The sequence below is a fragment of the Otolemur garnettii genome, unplaced genomic scaffold (assembly GCF_000181295.1).
Source record: "Otolemur garnettii isolate 467f Iridium unplaced genomic scaffold, OtoGar3 scaffold00286, whole genome shotgun sequence".
Classification (NCBI taxonomy): domain Eukaryota; kingdom Metazoa; phylum Chordata; class Mammalia; order Primates; family Galagidae; genus Otolemur; species Otolemur garnettii.
Window position 1 is genome coordinate 736,903 of NW_003852681.1, and position 21,501 is coordinate 758,403.

The window sequence follows — 21,501 nt, forward strand, 5'->3', positions numbered from 1 at the left end:
GGACACTGCAGCCCCAAGGTCACCTGTGGTATGTTAGAAGGAATATGGAGGCCAGTCAAAGAATCATAGACTTTATAATGTTTGATTAAAACTTAAAGTTTGGAAGAAATTTTACATTGTCTAACCCAGTCTTTCTCTCATCTCTTACAGATGCTCCTTGATTACTTTCTTCTCCTCAACCCATATTTCCAACAAGTTCTGTTGACTTTACCTCAAAATATATTCCATTCTGTTCTATTGGTCTATGTGTGCATTCTTTCTTTAACACCACTGTGATATTATAAAATACATATTCAACTCCTGTTTCCTGACAAGCAATCCCTAAAATCCTCAAAAATCTCAAAACTTAGGTCTTTTGTATGCCAGTGAGTTTACTGATGGCTGACAGCCAGCGGTAGTAGCTTCAGGATGGGGACTGGTCTTCAGAAAGACCAAGACAGGATTAGAAGTTTGGGACTTTCAGCCCATCCATCCCCTAACCTCTGGGGAGGGGGGAGGGGCTGAATATTAAGTCCATAGCCAATGATTTAATCAATCATGCCTATGTAATGAAGCCTCCATAACAACCCAAAAGGCCAGAGTTCAGGAGCTTCCCGATTGCAAAACACCAGTGCACCTGGAGAGGGAATGGAGACTCAGAGCCCTTCCCACGAGCCTTGCACTGTACATCTTTTCATTAACATTCTTTGTAATAGTCTTTACAATAATCCAATAAATATAAGTGTTTCCCTGAGTTCTGAGAAATTAATAGAGCTCAGTGAGAGGGTCATGGAAACTCAATGTATAGCCACTTAGTTAAAAACACAGGCAGAGCCCTTTTTCCGGCTGGAACCATGGAGGGTGTCGAAGAGAAGAAAAAGAAGCTTTCCGCTGTGCCAGAAACCCTTAAGAAAAAGCGAAAGAATTTCGCAGAGCTGAATATCAAGCGTCTGAGAAAGAAATGTACCCAAAAGATGCTTCGAAAGGCAAGGAGGAAGCTTATCTATGAAAAAGCTAAGCATTATCATAAAGAATACAGGCAGATGTACAGAATTGAGATTTGGATGGCTAGGATGGCAAGAAAAGCTGGCAACTTGTATGTACCTGCAGAACCCAAATTGGCATTTGTCATCAGGATCAGAGGTATCAATGGTGTGAGTCCAAAGGTCCAAAAGGTGTTGCAGCTTCTTCGCCTTCACCAGATCTTCAATGGTACTTTTGTTAAGCTCAACAAGGCTTCCATTAACATGCTGAGGATTGTAGAAGCATATATTGCATGGGGGTACCCAAATCTGGAGTCAGTAAATGAGCTAATCTACAAGTGTGGTTATGGCAAAATCAATAAGAAACAAATTGCATTGACTGATAACAGTTTGATTGCACGATCTCTTGGTAAATATGGCATCATCTGCATGGAGGATCTGATTCATGAGATCTATACTGTTGGAAAACGCTTCAAAGAAGCAAATAACTTCTTGTGGCCATTCAAGTTATCATCTCCACGGGGGGTGGGGGGAATGAAGAAAAAGACAACCCACTTTGTAGAAGGTGGAGATGCTGGTAACAGGGAAGACCAAATCAATAGGCTTATTAGAAGAATGAACTAAGGTATCTGCCTTGATTGTTTTTGTAATCTGGTCAATTAATAAACACTGACTGCTTTCAGATTGAAAATAAAAAACACAGGTAAAACAACCTGGAGCTTGTGATTTGCATCTGAAAGGGAGGGGCAGTCTTGGAGATTGAGCCCTCAACCATGTAGGATTTGATGCTTTCTTCAGGTAAATCAGAGGACACCTAGCTGATGTCCACTACAAAATGGATTGCTTACTTATATGTGGAGAAATTCCCACAAACATTTGGTCACAAAGGTCTTCTGCATTGATTATTGTGGTGTGAATGCAAGGAAAAGCAGTTTGTGCTGTTCCACACTGAGCCACACTGTCTTGTGATAGTGTAATGTTATTGTACTGTATTGTACTGTAGCTTGAAATCAGGTAGTGTGAATCTGCCCAATTTGTTCTTCAATATTGTTTTGATTATACTAGGTCTTTAAATTTTAGAATCATTTGGTTTGTGTCTACCATATAGCTTGCTGGGATTTTGACTGAAATGATATCAAATCTATACTTTAAGTTGGGAAAAGTTGACATCCTAACAATATTGAGTCTTCTCATCCAAGTACATGGAATAGCTCTCCCTTTATTTAGGTCTTTGATTTATTTAATCCATGTTTTATAGTTTTCTACATTTAGATTCTAAGCATATTTATTTATATTTGTTTCTTTCTTTATTTTTTTGAAACAGAGTCTCAAGCTGTTGCCCTGGGTAGAGTGCCATGGCATCATCATAACTCACAGCAACCTCCAACTCTTGGGTTCAAGAGATCCTCTTGCCTCAGTTTTTCTATTTTCAGCAGAGACAGGGTCTTGCTCTTACTCAGGCTGGTCTCGAATTTGTGAGCTCAGGCAATCCACCTGCCTTGGCCTCCCAGAGTGCTAGGATTACAGGCATGAGCCATAAGTTATATTTCTTTCTTTTTTTTTTTTTTTTTTGAGACAGAGCCTCAAGCTGTCCCCCTGGGCAGAGTGCCGTGGCATTACGCTCACAGCAACCTCCAACTCCTGGGCTCAAGCGAGTCTCCTGCCTCCGCCTCCCAAGTAGCTGGGACCACAGGCGCCCGCCACAACGCCCGGCTATTTTTTGGTTGCAGCCGTCATTGTTGTTTGGCGGGTCCGGGCTGGGGATTCAAACCCGCCACCTTAGGTGTACGTGGCTGGCGCCTTAGCCGGCTGAGCTATAGGCGCCGAGCCAGTTATATTTATTTCTAAAGTATTTTATTATTTTGCTACTATTGAAAATGAAAAATTTTTTTAAATTTAAAATTCTAATTGTCTATTCTGGTATGTAGGAAAGCAATTGATTTTTGTGTATTGACCCTGTCCTTGCTATACTCTCATTAGTTCCAAAAGCGGGGTTTATGTATAGATCGTTTAGAATTGTCTATAATCCCACAATTTCTATAAATTGTGTTTTTATTTTCACTTAATTTGAAATATTTTAAAATTTCTCTTGAGACTGATTCTTTGACCTATGTGTTATTTAGAAGTGTGTTGCTTAATATCCGAATTTGGAAATTTCCCAACCATCTTTCCATTACTAATTTCTTTTATTTATTTATTTATTTTGTTTTGTTTTGTTTTGTTTTTAAGACAAGATCTTGTTCTGTCACCCAGGCTAGCATGCAGTGATGTGATCCTAGTTCACACAACCTCCAACTTCTGGGCTCAATGATCCTCCTGCCTCAGCCTCCTAAGTAGCTGGAACTATACATGTGTGCCACCATGCTCAGCTAATTTATCTATTTTTTTTTTCTTTTTTTTGTAGAGACAAGTTCTCATTCTCTCTCAGTCTGGTCTTGAACTCCTGACCTCAGTCAATCCTCCTGCCTAAGCTTCCCAAAGTGCTAGGATTATGAGCATGAGCTACCATGTTCAGCCTCTGTTACTGATTTCTACTGTAATTCTATTTTAGTCTGAAAACAATTATGATTTCTATTCTTTTAAATTTGTTAAGGTATGTTTTACATCCCAGAGTATAGTTTATCTTGGTGAGCATGTCATGCAAGCTGGAGAAGAATGTGTATTCTGCTGTTGCTGGATGGAGTATCTCTAAGTGTTAATTAGATCATGTTGAATGACAGCACTGTTCAAGTAAAAACATATTCCAAATTTGTTCACATATCTTTCTCCACCATCACTATCCTAGCCCAAGCTATCATGGTGTCTCGTCTGGACTGTCTTATCTCATAACTAGCCTCCTAGTTGGCCTTCCTATTTCTGATTTTGCCCCCACTATAATCCATTCTTCACACATCAGACAAATTAAGCTTTAAAATACAAAATTCAGATCATGTCACTCCCAACTCAAAACACTCCAGTGGTTTTTCATAGTACCTGAAATAAAATCTAGATGTCTTCTAAGGCCAGCATAGCCCTACACAGTCTTGCTCCAGAACTTCTTTTCTACCTCATCTAGTGCCAGTCTTCTCTCTTCTCTTTCTCTCCAGTTGGACTTCTTCCTGAAGTCTTTTGAATAAACTTATTCTCACCCTAGGGTTTTGTCCTTCTGTTTCCCTCTGCCTAGGATGCCATGCCTCTAGATCAGTGGTTCTCAACCTTCCTAATGCTGTGGCCCTTTAATACAGTTTGCAGCAGTTTAATACCTGCGACCCACAGGTTGAAAACTGCTGCTCTAGATCCTCATGAAATGACTGGTTTCTTCTCATCATTTAAATTCACCTTACCTGGCTTAGCACCCATAGCTCAGTGAGTAGGGCACCGGCCACATACACCAAGGCTGGCGGTTTCCAGCCCAGCCTGGGCCAGCTAAACACCAACGACAACTGCATTTAGCTGGACGTTGTTGCAGGCGCCTGTAGTCCCAGCTACTTGGAAGGCTGAGGCAAGAGAATTGCTTAAGCCCAAGAGTTTGAGGTGGCTGTGAGCTGTGATGCCACAGCACTCTACTGAGGGTGACATAGTGAGACTCTGTCTCAAAACAAACAAAAAAAGCCTACAGTGAACACCATATATAAAAGTGAAACAGTGACGCCCTTCCCTTTAAAGTAACAAGACAAGGATGCTTATTATCATCCCTTTTGTTTGGCATTGAACTAAAGATCCTGTGCAGTAAGACAAAGAAATAAATTAGCATAAATAAGGATTTAAAAGGAAGAAACTAAACTGTCATATAAATCTGCTTTTTTGTGTCTTGCACTCACTGGTCCTTCTTCTGTTTACTGGAGTCCCACAAAACAAAGCTGTCCCCTTTTCTGCATCAAAGTCCTAGGTCTTCTTTCCTCTCTGGGCCTGTCACTGCAACTGCTAAACGAGGTTATCCAAAAAGCTCCTTGTGGTTATATCCTTCCATGCTGCTGAGTCCACATCCTCTTTTCCTACAGGCAAAACATCTCCATTTTCCTCAGTGGTTCCTACTAGTGATGATTTCCAGATCCCTCTTTTCCCAGCAAAACAATCCATTTTGTTTGGGTTTTTTAAAAAACATGGTGCCCAAAACTGGAGCAGAAGGTAAAGAAAGGCAAGGGCACAAAAAGATGGAAATAGAGAGAGTTAAGCAGAAAACAGAACTTGGAAATGGTAGAAAGAGGCAGCAAATGTTAAGAGTTGGGAGTAGGGAGTAGAGAAGAGGCAAGGAATATCTTCTGAGGCAGAATTGGCCTGCCAGGGCCAGCTTGTGTACTGTTCTCCATCTCTTTGACTTATTTTTCTAGGATGGGAAGAGGGTCCCCTACATGGTTTGGGAGACAGTGATATGCACAGTCTGTGGTTCTTTGGTGGCTGTCCAGTCCTTCCTTCCAGCTTTCCTGTGGGGGTCAGGGAAAGTGGTATTGACAAAAGCCACCTCTGCGGATCGGAAGGGGAAACTGAACAGAGCCAGGTCTCTGTCCAGGAGATAGGAGCAGCCGCCACAGTGGGAGGGAGCAGCAAGTCAACAGCTGAGTGAGACAAGGCCTGGGTTATATTTTTTCCAGTTTGTTGGCATGTGGGTGGATTTTTCTCCTTTTTTCTTCTCTCCTGCTCTCTGCCGTTTCCACAGAGATGTGGGAGTTTGCAAATTTGTCTCAGTAGAAGGGAGAGGAAAGAGCTGATTTGGGGGTCCTTGTCAGGGACCAGGGGAGCAGAGAAGGACACTGCAATTTTGGCAGCAAGAAAACTAGGACCCCTCCCCTAGGATCCCTAGGGTAACAAAGGCTCTCATTCTCTCCTTTCCTCTTGAGGCCTTTTCACTTCTCAGTGTTTGGCTCTCAAATCCATCCCACCTGGTGCTTGAAAAAACCTCCCTTTGCTTCTCTTCTTCTCTGCAGTACCAAATGGCCTTTCTTCAGGGCCCTGGACCAACTAGAGACACCCTCAAGACTCTTCTAGCCAGAGGCTGCTCTCCTCCCTGGTATCTCTGGGAGACTGAGGAGACTTCTTTTTTTTTTTTTTTTTTTGAGCCATACATTTGAAGGATACAAAATAGTACCTGTAGCACATGCTAAGTGCTGTATGAGTGTTTCAAGCTTACAGAGGGGGAACCTTTATGAAAGGATTAAGAGGTGAGTATTTAGGGAGGTCTTCCTAGATATCATGAGACCTAGACAAACTGACAAAGAAGCTGAGGGCATGCCAGAAAGGGGTAAAGAGCACAGGGATGTGGATCTGGACACCTAGATGCTGATCCTGGTCCTGCCATTAATTTTTTCCAGCTTTGTTTCATCATCTGGAAAATGGGCTGGATCTCTAAAGCCTGGCAGATCTATATAGTCTGAATCCTGATTCCTGGCCTTGGGGGTTAGGTGCCATCTAATGATATCATTTGTGTGGAGAGAGTATCAAACACCATCAAAGGATAGGATGAAAAACTGTCCCTGTTTGCCTGGGATTCAGGCTTTCTGGGTTGTGGGACTTTCAGTGCTAAAACAATCTCAGGCAAAGCAGGATGGTTGGTCACCTTAGGAAGGACTATGTCCACTAGTTGTTATTATCATTATCATTATTATTACCACTAGAGGGCAATACTCTCTTATGCCTGGGTGTAAGTCTTACCCATGATTTCAGGAGGAATCAATTCTCTTGATTATTCTTCTGGAGAGAATAATACTGAAGAACAGAGAAATCCAAGGAACTTCCTTTCAGCTCTGCCTGCCTCCTGTGGTCTGATTGCCAATTGTACCCCAAACCCCACCCAGCACTTAGGTGTCCTGTCTGTCCCACTATGGCAGAACTGCTTGCTTCTTCGGGGACTGGGGGAAATAGATGCTAAGTAGCTTTGGTTTGTCTGAACACAATGGGCACTTTCATAGGGTTATGCTGTTCGCCTCAAGCTTTGATTTCTGGCAGTATTACATGTTCTCCAAGGCCAGCCAAGGCCAGCTTCATTGATAGAGGAGTTGGCTTTCTCCTTCCTAAAGAACTGATTTCTGTATTACCTTATACCCCTTATCACAGTGGATTGTAGTTATGATTTATCTATCTGTATACCCTGCTAAGTTGTTGATTCATGCATTCAACAAACATAGATTGCTCATCACTTACCTACCATGTACCAGGCTTTTTGCCAGATTTGTGGCATACAGTGGAGAACAAAATAGACAGCATCTGCCCCTGTACAGCTAACAATCTAAAGACGGCAGGAAGTAAGCAAACAAAGAATTGCACAAATCAATATGCAATTACAAACTTGGTAAGTTCAAGGAAGAAAAAGGACTCATTGAAAGCATGTATCAGAGGGATCTATCTAGTCTGGGAATCAGAGAAACTATTGCTGATGAGCTGACATTTGATCTGAGATCTGAAGGATAAGTGGGTAGTAAGTGGGCAAAGGCATCCAAGAGATCTTTCCATGCCAAAAGAACAGTGTGTGCAGGTGTACAGTGCCCAAGAAGGAAAGAATGTAGCTCCCTGGAGGAACTGTTAGCTCCCTGAGGGCACAGCCTACCTCTGGTTCATCTCTTGTTATATCTCCAGTCCTGGCAAATACAGAAGCCACGAAATGTTAGATTGAATAAGATTTTGTCATGAAAAGTTGGGGGTCAAAAGGCCTAATTGTAGTTCTTCTGGACAATTCAATTCAGTTCCATTTTTCAACTGCTTACTGTGCACCACCATTCATAAGCACCCAGGGCCAAGCTGGGTTGGGGAATTGAATGGTCAACAAAATTGTCTCTGCCCTTAAGCAGCACCCAGTCAGATAGAGTAGCTAACATGGAGACATTCTCTTCCATTCTCTGAACCTCTTTTTATCTGGTTATAAAATGAGAGGTTTGGATTACATGATATCTAACGTCCTTTCCAGCTCTAATGGTCTTGACCTGCTCCTTTTTGAATAACAACCAGTTAACCAGTAGTAGGGAGAAATGGATTGGATTTTTTTGGTTTTTCCTACCTTAGAGGAATCACATGGAATAGGACTGGGGAAATTCAGGCTTTGGTTGTTTTTAGGGATTATTCTTCCTCTTATGAGTGTCTCAGGAGTGATCAGTGTTCACTGCTTTTGGCTAGAATGTTCCAGCATTGGATGAGCCTTTGTTTTTTTCTTTCCTATACCCCTCCCCATCTTCCCATCCCCCTCCAGATTACCTTTCTACATTTAGGACTGTGTTGTGCATATATAAAGGCTGGAAAGGGTATTTAAAATAATCTTATACAATCCCTCTACACAGAATTTACATTCCCTAGGTAAAAGACCCTCCAGACAAGGCCATCTAGTCACTATTTGAAGACTTCCAGTGATGGCAAACTTGCCATCTTCGCTGAGTGTTGCCTGTAAGATGTTTCTTTCCTCTAGGATCAGTAATTTTCACCCATGTCTTTTGGCTGTGCCTTTTGGAGCTAAGCATAATAATTGTACTACTTTGCCCTGCCCCAGCCTATTGGCTATTTGAAGACAGTAATCATGTCCTCATCAGCCTGTTCTCCTCTAGGCCAAATATCATCTGTTCCTTCAAATGTTCTTCATTGTTTTAAATCCCCTTAGCATCTGTAAACATAGTTTAGTTTATGTAAGATGTATATCCTGCCTACTTTAAAGAAGATATTAGGCGACTCATCAGTTTATAATATGAAAGAAAGACAATTAGGGATAAAAATGTGGAAGAAAACAGACCAGAGACCATGTAAAGGAAACACGAATAGATGTTGCCAGGTACCTAAAATGAACTGCATTATAATTGGACTCTGAATTTGGCTCAAAGTTTTATGGCAGCTAGGACAAAATTGGAAACACATTGGGTTATGTGGTTTTATGTTCTGACAGGATCAAGCTAACAAATCATCTTCAGAGAGAAAATTTTTCCTAAAATGAAACTCCAGACTAGACTGTTGAAATTGCTTTTTCTGTGCAGCTGCTCAAGACTTACAGGTACTTTGGTTACATCTCACTCCTTCCACCACTAGGGGAAAGGGGACTGGAAGGATAAGTAATTAATTAGCCAAATAATGTCTCAGTTTTAAGCACCGCTATCTCTTTAGGGATCCCTACAGAGAAAAGTCTTTCTTTTCCCTTCTCTTTTTCTTTTGTGTTACTCACAGATGGTCACTTTCCTACTTTCTGCCCTCTACAGTCTGTAATCTCAAGTCTTTTTGGAACACTAGACCTCAAAGAATAGCCCAAGAAAAGAATTGTAGCCTAGTGGTCACTGACTACAGCAATTGTGTGCACATCCCTTCTCTGTTGTTTTCAGTATCCTCATCTAGAAAATGACTTAACCTTTAAGTTCCCTTCAGCTCTGACATTTTGGACTGCCAAGTCTTTAAGGGAAAGACCAATGATTTTTTAGAATGTTTGATTTTCCCGTCTCATGCCTGGCAGCTAACAGATATAGGATAAGATCTGCTTATAGATAGAGCTGTGAGAATCCAGTAGAAAAAAAACAATTTGAACAGATGCCACCTTTATATCTGAGGAAAATGTTGCATGGTTTTCAGTATTCTAACAAGTTCTTGTTGACTGGATCCTGGCAGTGGTGAGATGTGGTTTGCGGGGCTCTTCTCTGCTATAGCTGCCACATTCCTTGACAAAGATGGCCCTACGGTAAGGGGAACTGAAGCAGTTACACCAGGGATTGAGGCTTCTGGGAGATGACTCTGGGAGGCAGAAGGCAGGAAAAGAAGGTAGTGCCACAGTTGCTTCTGAATAATAGCAAATCAATACTAAACTCCCCTTGTTGAAATCCTAAGCTTAGTTTAAACACCTTCACATCCATAAAGACCAGCACCCCATCTCCAGTGCATTCTGTCTTGTTAGTCATGTTTGTGACTTAAGGTTGTGGCTCTCTGACTAGACTGGGAGCTCCCTGATGGAAGACACTATATCTCATTCACCCAAAACTTTCCATCATCCTTCACTGCCTTGTCTTTCTCCAGAGCACCTATCACCATCTATATTAGTGTCCTAAGGATGCCATAATAAAGTACCATGAACTCGGTAGCTTAAAAGAACAGAAATTGATTCACAGTTCTAGGGGCTAGAAGTCAAAAATTAAGGTGACACCAGGGCTGTGCTTCCTCTCTGAAGGATCTAGGAAAGAATCCTTCCTTGCATCTTCTAGTTTCTGGTGGCTGTGGCTTCCTGGCCTTCCTTAGTTTGTAGACCCATCACTTCAATCTCTGCATCCATGTTCATGTGGTATTCTCCTCATGTATGTGTGTTTCTGTGTCCAATTTTCTCTCTTCATATAAAGACACTTGTCATTACATTAGGACCCACACTAATTCAATATGACCTTATATTAACTTGATTACATCTGCAAAGACTATTATTTCCAAAGAAGGTCACACTCATAGTTTCTGCATGGATGTGAATTTGGGGGAGGGATACTTACAGTTCAACCCAGTTCACCATCTAACTTGCTCTACATATTCTATTTGTTCATTGTCTCCACTAGAATGTCAGCTCTATGAGGTTGGAGATTGTTGTCTATTTTGTTCATTGCTCTATCCTCAGTATAGGATATCCTCAGTATAGGATAAGTAGAGTAGTGTTTGACTCATATTAGATATTCAGTAAATATTTTGTAAGTGAATCTTAGTACTCAACCCCAGAGGGAATCTTCATGACACAAGCAAGGATAAGGATTGGAATGCAGGTGTTGCCTAGAACATAAAGAATGTTCTGCAAATATTTGCTGGATGAATAGAAATATTCAATGGATATGCTGTATTACTTTAACATTATGGAACACCTTGTACAAGGTATTGAGGGAAGATACAAAGAAGTGAGGAGGAAACATCTGAGTAGCCTGACTATGCCTCTGTGTGAGCTCTGGGCAAGTCACTCAACCTCTCTGTTTCACTTTCCTTATCTGTAATATGGAGGTTATGACAGTACCTACCTCATAGGATTTTCATGAGGATTAAGTGAGACCACATATGAGAAGTGTATAGTACAATGCCTAATATATAGTAAGCACCACAGACATGTTATAATTGTTGTAGTTGTTGTTATGTGACAACCCTGTGCAAGGTGGGTTTTTAAAGTTTCATTGAGATATAATTACATACCATTTGCTCTTTTATCACTTTTTTATTAAATCATAACTGTATACATGAATGCATTTATGGGGTACAGTGTCCCGATTTTATACACAATTTGGGGTGCTTACCATCAAACTGGTTAACATAGCATTTACCTCACTTACTTAATTGTTGTGTTAAAACATTTATACTCTACTCTTAATAGATTTGACATGTACCCTTGCAGCATGCACCATAGGTGAGGTCCCACTGATTACTCTCCCTCCACCCAGCCTCCCCCCAACTCCCTTCACCTTCCTCTTCGCTCCTTCATTCTGGGCTATACTTGTGTTTTATAATTTGTATAAAAGTGTGGGTGATTATATATTGGTTTCATAATAGTATGGAGTACATTGGATACTTTTGTTCCCCATTCCTGAGATACTTTACTAAGAAGAATATGTTCCAGCTCCATCCATGTAAACATAAAAGAGGTAAAGTCTCCATCTTTTTTATGGCTGCATAGTATTCCATGGCATACATATACTACAATTTGTTAATCCATTCATGGGTCAATGGGCACTTGAGCTGCTTCCATTACTTGGAAATTATGAATTGGGCTGCAACAAACATTCTGGTGCAAATATCTTTGTTGTAAAATGATTTTTGGTCATCTGGATATATACCTAGTAGAGGAATTGCAGGATTGAATGGCAGGTCTACTTTTAGTTCCCTAAGTGTTCTCCAAACTTCTTTCCAAAAGGAATGTATTAGCTTGCATTCCCACCAGCAGTGCAGAAGTGTCCCCTTCTCTTCACATCCACACCAACATCTATAGTTTGGGACTTTTGTTATATGGGCCACTCTCACTGGAGTTAGACTATATCTCAAAGTGGTTTTGATTTGCATTTCTCTGATGATTAAAGATGATGAGCATTTTTTCATGTGTCTGTAGGCCATGCGCCTGTCTTCTTCAGAGAAGCTTCTGTTCAAGTCTCTTGCCCATAATGAAATGGGATCACTTGTTCTTTTTTTATTAATAAGTTTGTGCTCTCTGTGGATTCTAGTTATCAAACCTTTGTCAGAAACATAACTTGAAAATATCTTCTCCCATTCTAAGGGCTGTCTGCTTGCTTTACTTACTGTGTTCTTGGCTGTGCAGAAGCTTTTTAATTTGATCAGATCCCAGTAATATATTTTTGGTGTTGTTTCAATTGCCAAAGGGGAGGGATCCTCCTTATAAGATACTCTCCCAGGCCGATTTCTTCAAGTGTTTTCCCTGCACTCTCTCCAAGTATCTTCATTTACTCTTTTAAAAGGTCCAATTCATGCAGGCACAGTGGCTCATACCTGTAATTCTAGCACTTTGGGAGGCCAAGGGAGGAGGATTGCTTGAGCTCAGGAGTTTGAGACCAGCTTGAGCAACACAGCAAGCCCTCCTGAAAAATTTAAAAAATTAGCCCAACATGGTGGCATGTACCTGTAATCCCAGCTACTCAGATAGCTAAGGCAGGAAAATTGCTTGGGCCCCAGAGTGTGAGGTTGCAGTGAGCTATGATGACACTACTGCATTGTAGCCAGGGCGATAGAGCAAGACTCCATCTTCAAAATAAAGGGTTTTTTAAAAAGCTTTTTTAAAAGGTGCAGTTCAGTGGTTTCTAGTATATTAACAGAGTTGTGCAACTGTCACCACATCTAATTTTAGAATATTTTTATCCTCTTACAAAAAATTCCAATACTCATTAGCAATCACTCCCTATTTGCCCACCTATGCTCCCAGCCTCTGGCTCTAATTTCTGTCTCTATAGATTTGCCAATTCTGAAATTTCATATAAAAGGAACATATAATATGTGGCCTTTTATGACTGGCTTCTCTCATTAGCATAATGTTTTCAGGGTTCATCCATGTTTTAGCTTGAATTGGTGCATTCATTTTTAATGGCTGAATATCCCATTGTGGGCCATACCACATTTTGTGTATCAATTCATCAATTGATGAGCATTTTGCTCTTTCCTATTTTTGGCTATTATTAATAAGCTGCTATAAACACTTGTGTACAAGGTTTTTGTTTTGTTTTGTTTTGTTTGTTGTTTGTTTTTGAGACAGAGTCTTGCTCTGTTGTTCACTGCAACCTCAAATTCCTGGGCTCAGGAAATCCTCTTGCCTCAGCCTCCTGAGTAGCTGGGACTACAGGCACACACCACCATACCTGGCTAATTTTTGTATTTTTGGTAGAGACAGGCTCTTGCTCTTGCTCAGGCTGGTCTTAAACTTCTGACCTCAAGTTATCCTCTTACCTTAGCCCCAGGAGTGCTAGGATTACAGGTGTGAGCTGCTGCACCTAGCTGGCTAGTATACAAGTTTTTATGGAGACATATATTTTCATTTCTCTTGGATATATATCTAGGAGTGGAATTCCTGGGTCATGTGGTAACTCTATGTTTAACATTTTGAGGAACTGCCACTTTGTTTTCCAAAGCAGCTACACAATTTTACATTCCTACCCACAATAAGGGTTCTAATTTCTTTGCATGCTTACTAACACTTCTCATTGATCTTTGGATTTTAGCTACCATAGTGGATGTGAAATATTATCTGTGTGTGTGTGTTTAAGAAACTGGTGTTTATTTTCTATCAACTTTATTTCTGTTTTGTGTTCAAAAGCCTGTGGAAGAATGGTTTAAGACCACTCTGTGGTTATTCCTACCCATTCAGTGGCCTGAGCAGTGGGAATAGCAGAGTAGCCTTCGGAGGTAAATAGCTCCAAATTTTAGTAGAGAACTATTGAATAGACACAGAGAGCATTTGCAAGCCTTTAGACCTTGGGCTGAACAGCTTGTAAAATCAGGAGCTGGAGCAGTCCTTTCACCCTGAAGTTTCTCTTTGGTTATAGCCTTTTAACTAGCAGTCTGCTTTTCCTTTTCAGTCTCTTCTGGATCTCTGCCTAAGTGGGGATCAGGCATGATCTCCCATGAGTGTTCATAGGAGATGGTGCTACACATGTGCAGAACTTCCCAGGCCAGCATCTACTACATCAGACCCCCTTCTTGCATTGTTCGGTGATGTCCAAGTAGCACAGAGAATTTGTATTATACAGCAGGTTAATATAAGTGACCTCTGTGAGAGGCTGGTGGTCAGCCCTGGGATTTGTAGCCACCAGCATACATGCCTCTAGAAGACTGCTTGGATCTAGTTAGTAAAAGTTCCAGTCATGAAGCTCCCAGAAATAAGAGTGACCCCAGTGGAAGCAGCAAACTCAGCACAGCCCACTGGCCAGTATTCCTGGAAGATATAACGCTAACATTAGCCAGATTTTCAATGGCAACAAAGGCAGAAGCTTCTTCCAGGTACTCTTCAAATCTGTGATGTAGATGTCCTCACTTTTCCTTTTGTAGAAAGTCCTCACTGTTCCATTTGGAAGTCAAGGTTGGTAGCATCTAAGTGGGTTCTTGCTGCAAAGAATTTGATGTTATCTTCTTCTTTCATCTGCAGGACATCAAAGTCTCCCAACATAGTGAAAATTTTCCTTTAAGTTACAGGGGAACCACTGGGTAGCATGAAAGTTCATTAATTTGCATTTCCCTGATGGCTAATATTTTGAGCATCTTTTCATGTGCTTATTGGCCATTTGCATACCTTCTTTGGAGAAATGTTTATTCCAATACTTTGCTTCTTTAAAAAAATGGATTGTTTTCCAGGGCTGCCTGTGGCTTAGAGGTCGTGGGTTCAAACTGCGCCCCGGCCAAAAACTGCAGAAAAAAAAAGGATTAGTGGGTGGTGCCTGTGGCTAGTGAGTAGGGTGCCGGCCCTATATACCGAAGTTTGTGGGTTCAAACCCCGCCCGGCCAAACTGCAACAAAAAATAGCCAGGCATTGTGGTGGATGCCTGTAGTCCCAGCTACTGGGGAGGCTGAGGCAAGAGAATCGCCTAGGCTCAGGAGTTGGAGCTATGATGCTAAGGCACTCTACCAAGGGCAATAAAGTGAGACTCTGTCTCTTAAAAAAGAAAAGATCATTTTCTTATTGTTGATTTCTAAGCGTTCTAGATACAAGTCCCTTATCAGATAAGGTGTTTTTGCATGATTTATACAAGACCACCCATTTTGATAGAGAAGTGAAAGTTCAGAGAGGAGAACATGGAATTTAAATCCAGCTTTCAGAGACAGAGAATACAATGCATGCGTGTGAGAGTGTGCATGAAGAGAAGTGCATGTACTTCAGGTTGGCTTCAGTAAGGTGAAATTTGAGTTAAGTCTTGAAGGATGGGTACAATTACATTCTGTGGAGATGGTATGAAAATGAAAAGCATTTCCAAAGGAGAACAGGAAATGAAGATTGAATGAACAGAACTTTGATCCTAAGACTGGCTATGATGGGTAATCCCCAGGATTTGTTGGGATAGAAGATCCTGGGGCTGCCTTGGTTGGAAGAGCCAGGGACTGGCCAAAATGGTGGATCATGGGGTTGAACGGGGTAGGGAATCTGGGCACTGGCTTGAATGAAGAGTTAAAGAGCTGACTAGAGTGGAGGATGCCTGTGGTGTTGTGTATGTGTGTGTGTGTGGTGGGGGGGAGGGTGTGGGGAACTGCAGACTGGCTGAGCTGGAGGGGCACAAGGCTGGCTGGGATGGGATACCCAGGGACTGCCCATGATGGGGTCTAGAGAGAAGTCGCCTAAGATAGGAGGTCGAGGGGTTGGCTGGGATGGGGGATCTGACACTGGTTGGGATGAGAGACCTAGGGGATGGGCAGTTTATGAATTGCCTGGACCTGGGGACTGCCTAGGATGGAGACTTATGGGATGGCTTGGGTGAGGATCCTGGGCCTGAAAGACTCCAGGGACATTGGGACAGGCTTGCATGGAAAGCTTTGTTAGGCTGTGTTAGATGAGGACCCTAGAATGGGTGGAATGGAGAGATCTCATGTAGACTGTGATGGAGCTGGCTCTGGTGCCTTGGGGACAGTCCAGCTGCAGGTGCGAGTGGCAGCCGCAGGTGGGGCGCGCGGGGGCGGGCCAGGCGAGCGGAGTAGGGGGCAGGGGAGGGCTGGCGGCCGGGGCGGTCCCGCGCGGCCGCGCTGCGCAGTGACTCCGCAGCGGGCGGAGCGCCGTGGGCCGCGTCCTCCCCAGCGGTGGTGGTGGCGGTGGCGGTGGCAGCAGCAGCAGCCTCAGCTCCTGCTCCCGGTGCCACCGGCCCCAGCGCTGTCTCCCGGGCCCCCCCGGGCCCCCGGGCCCTCGAGCCCGGTGCGCGCCCTCGCGTCCCGCCGGCCCCCTCCCCCGGCTGGGCCCGGGGGAGGGTGGCGCCGTGAGCGAGCGGGGACCGGGCTCTCTTGCCCCTTCCCGTGCCCCTGGGCAGCAAGGATGGAGGCGGGGTCGGGGCCCCCGGGTGGCCCAGGATCCGAGAGCCCCAATCGGGCGGTGGAGTACCTGCTGGAGCTGAACAACATCATCGAAAGCCAGCAGCAGTTGCTGGAGACCCAGAGGCGGCGCATCGAGGAGCTGGAGGGCCAGCTGGACCAACTCACCCAAGAGAACCGGGACCTGAGGGAAGAGAGCCAGCTGCACCGCGGGGAGCTGCACCGGGACCCCCACGGCACGCGGGACAGCCCGGGTCGCGAAAGCCAGTACCAGAACCTGCGCGAGACCCAGTTCCACCACCGCGAGCTGCGGGAGAGCCAGTTCCACCAGGCGGCCCGGGACGTGGGTTACCCGAACCGGGATGGCGCCTACCAGAACCGGGAGACTGTGTATCGGGACAAGGAGCGAGACGCCACCTACCCGCTCCAGGACGCTACCGGTTACACAGCCCGTGAGCGAGACGTGGCCCAGTGCCACCTGCACCATGAGAACCCAGCCCTGGGTCGCGAGCGTGGCGGGCGGGAGGCCGGGCCAGCCCACCCGGGCCGCGAGAAGGAAACCGGCTATTCAGCAGTGGTGGGCGTGGGGCCGCGGCCACCGCGGGAGAGGGGCCAGCTGAGCCGTGGCGCATCCAGGAGCTCCAGCCCCGGCGCTGGTGGAGGCCACAGTACCAGTACCAGCACCAGCCCAGCCACGACCCTCCAGAGAAAGTAAGGAATGTGTGTTTATACCCACCCACCACCACCACCGCCCAACCCCACCCCCACCCGCTCTTCCCCTCTAGATCCCTCTCCAACTTGTCTGGCTGATAAAGTAAGAAGCCTGTGCCTGATTATATGTCCTCCTCTCCTATTCTAACCTGCCAGGAGAAGCCGGATCTCCCTTATTCAGCTGACGACCCTTCCCTAGCCACCCTAGACTGGTTTGGTCAGAGGAGTGCAGGCATCTCTTCCTTCCCTGTACCGTAGGCCACTGAGGGACTAGACTAAAGCAATCATTACTGCCTCCCCCGCCTCCACTTCTTCAACCTTAGCTATATCTTTGCCAGAAGATGGGTTTTCATTTATTTATTTATTTTGGTTATGCTGGTTGGGTTTTTTATTGTCAGGATGGTGTCAACTCAGAGCCCCAAGGAAGAGAAGACCCCCCCCTTCTTTGCCTGATCTTGTCTCCTCTGGCAGCCTCAGCTCTGTCCTTTCCCAGAGAGGCAGGTGGGGACCAGAATGGCTGCTGGAGGCTGAGACATCCTTCTGAGGGGAAACTGCAGCACATTCTGGCCAAGGGGAGCAAAATGGGGGAGCAAAGATGGAGGCTAGGCCCTTGGCTAGTTCCTCAAAGTCCACCCCCTCTCCACCCTTTAAGAAAAACAACATCCATTTAAAGAGCCCTTCTGGGAAGGGAAGTCTACAGATCTTCCCTCTGTTGGATCACTTCCAGTTCCTGTGCTGGGATCTGTGTGTCTATTTGGGACACCTTGGCATTATCTTGGGTTGGTGGGACCTTGGCTGGGTACACTTTTTCCATGTAGATACCATTGTGAGCTTTCCGGGATAAATGTATCAAGCTGAGAGAGTTAGGGTCGTCCAGGTACAGCCTCACAGAGCTGCCCTAAAGGTTCCCTTATTTCTTTTCTGCTGTATTAGAAATAAAACTGAATTAGGAGTTAGAGGATCTAGGTTCCCCTTCCAGCTCTGCTGCAAATTGGCTTTGTGACCTTGACTGAATCCCTTCCTCTTTCAAGCCTTCAGTGCCCTGTATCTTTTTAAATGGCAAGAGCTGCCTTAAATGCTCTTAAAGGACCCCTCCAGCTTAGATTTGTTGGTTCTGTGACTAATCTAGCCACAAAACAGAGCAAGTCTGAAGTCCTCTAGCGAATGGACAGGCTTCCCCCTCCTCTCACTGCTCAGCTGGTCCTACCATGTGCCACAACCAGTGGAGTGTTTCTTGGAGGCTGGGTTGGGGGTGGGGAAGCCTTCTGCCTCAGGAAATCTGCCGGGAGACAGCTCTCTGCAACTCCCCCGTGGTGAGGCAGCAGGCTGGGGTGCTGGGTTAAGATGGCTGGGCCCCAGGAGCAGCAGCTGCAGTTTGAGGGTTTGGCTAGCCTCCACTGCAGCACGCCCTCAGCTGAGTTTTGGTGTGGACTGCCCCTAAGTAGTCTGGGGGGTAAGGAGAATGGGCTCTTTTGCCCAGACAAGGGTGTTGGGAACCCAGTCCTGGAAGACTTGGGACACCACACTGGAATAGGGTCACAGGTAGACCAAGGCCTCAGGAGAGGCCCCTGGTGTGGGGAATAGAGAAAGACTGGATGGGACAATGTGGTCCTTGAGCCTGGCTTCTGAAGATTTTTCTAGAGGGGTCAGAAGTGTGACAGAGGGACCAGCCCTCTGTGTTCCCGTGTGGCTCCAGAGAGCAGGTCTCTGGGAACAGTGGGAACATTTGAGATAAATTAGAAAGAACTTTCAAATATGGCGATCTGTTGATACAATGGCCTGCCTCAAGGGGGTAGAGGTGAGGGCTGCTGGACATGTTCAGATCTGAGAAGACTGGAGAAAGCATAATTACTGAATTAGGTATGAAGCTCAATGGAATAACCTGGGTCTCCCCTAGTTTCAGGATTCCACTACCCTCAGATTCTCTATCCTGCATACATGGATCTGAATCTCTTGACTGGCTGGAAGCCCATTTGCTCTTGAGCTGTGTGCTTCTACCATCCATGCAGGCCTGCTTTTTGGTCCTTCCCTCTTCTTGTGTACCTTCCCGGTTGCCTGTTGGATTTCTTTTCTTGCAGTTTTTCTGGCCAGATTTGAACCTGCCACCTCTGGCATATGGGGCCAGCGCCCTACTCCTTGAGCCACAGGCACCACCCTGCTTGTTGGATTTCTTGCTTCACATCCCCTTCTGGATTAATAAAGGGATTTAGATAGTACTTTGAATTTCTCTCCTAACCATATATTAACTATTTGCACATCCATAATTAACCCCTTTTGGTTTTCACAACAAGCCCTGTACAGTGAGCATTAGCAACTCTATTTTAGAAATGGAGAAACTATGTCTCCAAGATGAAGGGCCCTTGCACAAGGTTACACTACTAGGTGGTAATGGAGCTGCGACTAGAATCCAAGTCTACCTGTCTCTGAGGCCTGTTATTTTTTTCACTAGAGCTCTCTAACCCACAGGAACCTCTTGGCCTCAGCACCTGGTCAGGTATTGAGCTTGGAGAGGCCTTAAGTATGTAAAGGGTTTGAGCAGGAGGGTGAGGAGTCTGAGCTGAGTGAGGAGTTGACAGGGGAGGGAAGAAGAGGCTCTGTCTCCTCCTTAGCACTCTCCCTCCTGTCCAGGTGTCAGGAGGGCCTGTCAATGCAATAACCATTGCTGGCATCACTGCTTCTGCTGCTGCGACTCCCCTGCTAGGCCTGTTCTGGGTATGTAAGGAGTGGGTGAGACGACTGTCGTTGGAAGCGAGGGCAGGCAGGGTGGGAGTTTAGCAGCAGAGGCTGCAGCAGTGCGGGAGGCAAGGTAGAGCGGGTACAGGCTGGGCACTCCTGGTCCCCAGGCTCCCTCTGCTGGAGGAAGAGGGAAGCGTGGCACCGGGACTGAGCTGCAGCTTGTTGGGGGCCCATTCTGCCTGGGGACTTCATTTAGTCCTCCCAACAATGCTATGGGTCTGTCACCTCAATTCACGCTTTACAGGTGATGAAAGTGAGGGCACGGAGAAGTGAAGTCTACCAGAGGTCACACTGTTAATAAGACGAACTCCTAATCCTGTGATTCCCTCTATTACATTGATTCCTCCTACTACATGATTTCCCTCTAGTACATTGGACATCAGCTGTCATGTTCAATCTGTATCATCCACCCAGGATTCCTACATTCTCTAGTCCTGTCCCTTCTGGATAGGTTCCAGGATGCCGGTATCACTTCTGCTGTGCTCTGGGTGTGGCCTCTCTAGTGCAGCATAGAGTGAGATGAGTCTCCACCTCCTTTTGGTTGCTGGTCCTCTGTATGTGAAGGTTTTGTTTATTTTGTTTTTAGTAATTGTTGGTCCTGACTATATGATCAGATCTCTTTACCTGAGATTGTCACCTCCTCTGTCACTCTCCCCTACCCCGTGATTAGAGAAGATCTCTGTTTTGGGTGTTTATCATTGCCTGGCCCCCTTGCAGTTCTGGCATCTGGAATGATTTATAGGCGTGCTAGGGGACACTGCTGAGTTGCTCCATACTAAAGACAGCTGCATTTCCCATGCTTTCTGCACGGGCCCAGCTCTGGCTCTGCTGTAGATAGTAGTGGGGTAAAGCTAGTATGGTGGTTAACTCTCCTTCCTCTGCCCCCACCTCCACTCATCTCACAAGCTGGCTCACGTTTGGGGATAGCAACTAGAGGAGCAGGAGCCAGCCTGTTGTTCTTCATGGCCATGGTGATGCGTGGTCTATGGTGTGATTGCCCGGCTGTTCTCTGCATGCAGTGGGATATCACTGTGCTCCCTACATGGGCTAAGGCCCCTGAGAGGGAGCCTGTGAGAGAGCAGGCCCAGAGACAGGCTTTGGGAAAGTCTACCTCCTTTGAGATCTTGGGTTTTTTCCCAGAGATTTCTTCTTCCAAGGAGGGTAAACCATTTATCTTCCTCCCCAACCCCACAGTGTTGTGAGCATTATCTTCATGTGGGAGGAAAATAATAATGTTGAGTTTAATAAGAATTAGACTTGCTTCTCTACCTAGATATAGGATAAGAAAGGGGTTGTTGTCATCCACAGATACTTCTTGGCTGTATGCACAGGGCAGGAGGGGCCACCAGGCTGAGTGAACACCATGTTCTTAGTGCTAGCAGAGCACCCCCATCCCCTGGCCAAGGAGACAGGGCTGCAGGCCCACCTATTTCATAAAGATAGTGCTCAGGACAAAATGAGTAGCAAAGGTGGTGAGGAGTGGAGATTCTCAGAGGTAAGAGGTATCAGGGAAGGCCAGGCCACTAGTTAAGGACCCTGAGGGCTGGGGGTACTTAGAAGGAGAGTGAGTGGAGGAGGGGCTGGAAGGAAGACACAAGACCAGACTTGCCTCCTGCCCTTTCCTCATCTATCCCTCCACTACCTACCATGGCCTCTGAATTCACTGGGAGCATAGTAAAGACCTAGCAACATGGAGAAGAGG

At 45.1% G+C, this 21,501-nt stretch overlaps 1 protein-coding gene and 1 pseudogene across 1 annotated transcript in view; both read left to right on the plus strand.

Moving 5' to 3' along the window:
- The first annotated feature begins 833 nt into the window (after window positions 1-833).
- On the plus strand, window positions 834-1,586 carry LOC100942169 (annotated as a pseudogene).
- Window positions 1,587-16,163: 14,577 nt separating this feature from the next.
- The window catches only part of IQSEC2 (IQ motif and Sec7 domain 2), an 84,131-nt gene continuing 78,793 nt past the window's right edge, over window positions 16,164-21,501 (plus strand). The window contains exon 1 of the mRNA XM_003803220.3: window positions 16,164-17,063. Within this exon, the coding sequence (XP_003803268.1) occupies window positions 16,357-17,063 (707 nt within the window). The 5' untranslated portion in view covers window positions 16,164-16,356. The remainder of the gene's footprint in view (window positions 17,064-21,501) is intronic.